This window comes from Micropterus dolomieu, linkage group LG04 (assembly GCF_021292245.1).
Source record: "Micropterus dolomieu isolate WLL.071019.BEF.003 ecotype Adirondacks linkage group LG04, ASM2129224v1, whole genome shotgun sequence".
NCBI classification, from domain to species: Eukaryota; Metazoa; Chordata; class Actinopteri; order Centrarchiformes; family Centrarchidae; genus Micropterus; species Micropterus dolomieu.
In genome coordinates this window covers 20,972,800-20,974,494 of record NC_060153.1, presented here as the reverse complement: position 1 = coordinate 20,974,494, position 1,695 = coordinate 20,972,800, and the positions used below count along the sequence as shown (strand labels likewise).

Sequence of the window (1,695 nt, the reverse complement as noted above, 5' to 3'; positions counted from 1 at the left end):
AGCGGGTGTTTAAAATCTGACCTGGGACATTGTTAACATAGCAACCATCCACAAGCAAGTGGCCATCCTTGGGGTCGCACAGGGGAGGTAAATAGGGGGTGTAGGACGCGCTGGCTCTAACATAGCGCCAGACGCAACCTGTCGGGTAATGGAGATGGAGAAGGAGGAACACATCAAATATGGGCCGGACTCCACATTACAGATGTAAAAAGAAAGAGAGAAAGATGGAGAGAGTACAGAGAGAGAGATGCCTGCAACATAGAGAAGAAGAGTGCAAGATGCTACCAGAGAGGAGGGGAAATACAATGGCAACAAAATGATTTACTCATGCCTACGGTTTCTACCCAAATGCAGTAAATTCTAACATGATGCCAATTTCGAATAAAAGCAGACTCTAGGACAACTCTACAGCCAATTGAATAAACCTACTTGAAGGCTAATCAAGAATGTTTAATAGACTTTGTTCAGAATGATAAGATACCAAAATATATAACATTATAACAATATAACATTTTGTGACTGCTAGAAACAACACAATTTAGGCTAAGTAAAACAAGTCTGTGATATAAATGACAACAAATATGTTGGATGAATGACACAAGATGTATGAAAATTAGCTTAACAACCTAAAAATAGTGATGGAAAGATTGTTTGGTGTGTTCATTCAGCATATTAAAAAAATAGTATTAGTGTTGTTAGATGACTGGTCTGACAAGCAAGGTGGGAGGACGACAAGCAGGGGCAGAAAGAGACAAACAGAAACACTGAGAAGGAGTGCTATTGGGCATTAAACTAAATTTTGAAATAAAGAATGCAGAGAAAACTGCAAAGCAAGTGGTTTTACAGTAAAGATTTTACGCAGATCTCATTCTTGCCAGTTTTTTTCCCCACTGGATAAAACCAAACGATGTAATGCAAACCCATGTCACTGTGTACCTTACCACCATCAAAATAGAGTACAATTACTCTTTTTTTTTTTTTTTCCTCTCAATTGCTGATGACATTTTCAGAATGGCACCACCCTAGCAATGTTTGACAAAAGTACACCAGAAAAACTACAGAAAGCACAAAATGGAGGTAAAAAAGTGAGAAAAGCAACATGGGAGTGAGGACGGAACAGCAGGGTGAGTTCTGGATCCTACATGTTGACATTGACATGGGGGTGGAATCAGCATTTTGGGGTCAGCGACTACACAGGTTATTTTGTGTATGTGCATAACCTATAGATAGGAAGATCTGTGAAGTCTCTCTATGTGCAGAAAGAGATGGACGTAAGGGTAAGGGATTTTATTTATTTATTTATACTTAGGAGTATAAAGGATAATAAATAATTTATATATATATATATATATATATATATATATATATATATATACACATACATACAGTGGGTACGGAAAGTATTCAGACCCCTTTAAATTTTTCACTCTTTGTTTCATTGCAGCCATTTTCCAAAAATCAAAAAAGTTCATTTTATTTCTCAGTAATGTACACTCAGCACCCCATCTTGACAGAAAAAAACAGAAATGTAGAAATTTTTGCAAATTTATTAAAAAAGAAAAACTGAAATATCACATGGTCATAAGTATTCAGACCCTTTGCCGTGACACTCATATTTAACTCAGGTGCTGTCTATTTCTTCTGATCATCCTTGAGATGGTTCTACACCTTCATTTGAGTCCAGCTGTGTTTGAT

At 36.9% G+C, this 1,695-nt stretch overlaps 1 protein-coding gene across 5 annotated transcripts in view; it reads right to left on the bottom strand.

Annotated features, from left to right (window-relative positions):
* pnpla6 (patatin-like phospholipase domain containing 6) overlaps positions 1-1,695 on the bottom strand; it is a 32,296-nt gene that overhangs the window by 11,505 nt on the left and 19,096 nt on the right. For 2 of the 5 annotated variants that reach the window (XM_046046384.1, XM_046046385.1), the window contains exon 30: positions 22-138. The exons of the other annotated variants lie outside the window; for them this stretch is intronic. In XM_046046384.1, the coding sequence (XP_045902340.1) occupies positions 22-138 (117 nt within the window). The remainder of the gene's footprint in view (positions 1-21; positions 139-1,695) is intronic. 5 annotated transcript variants of the gene reach the window in all.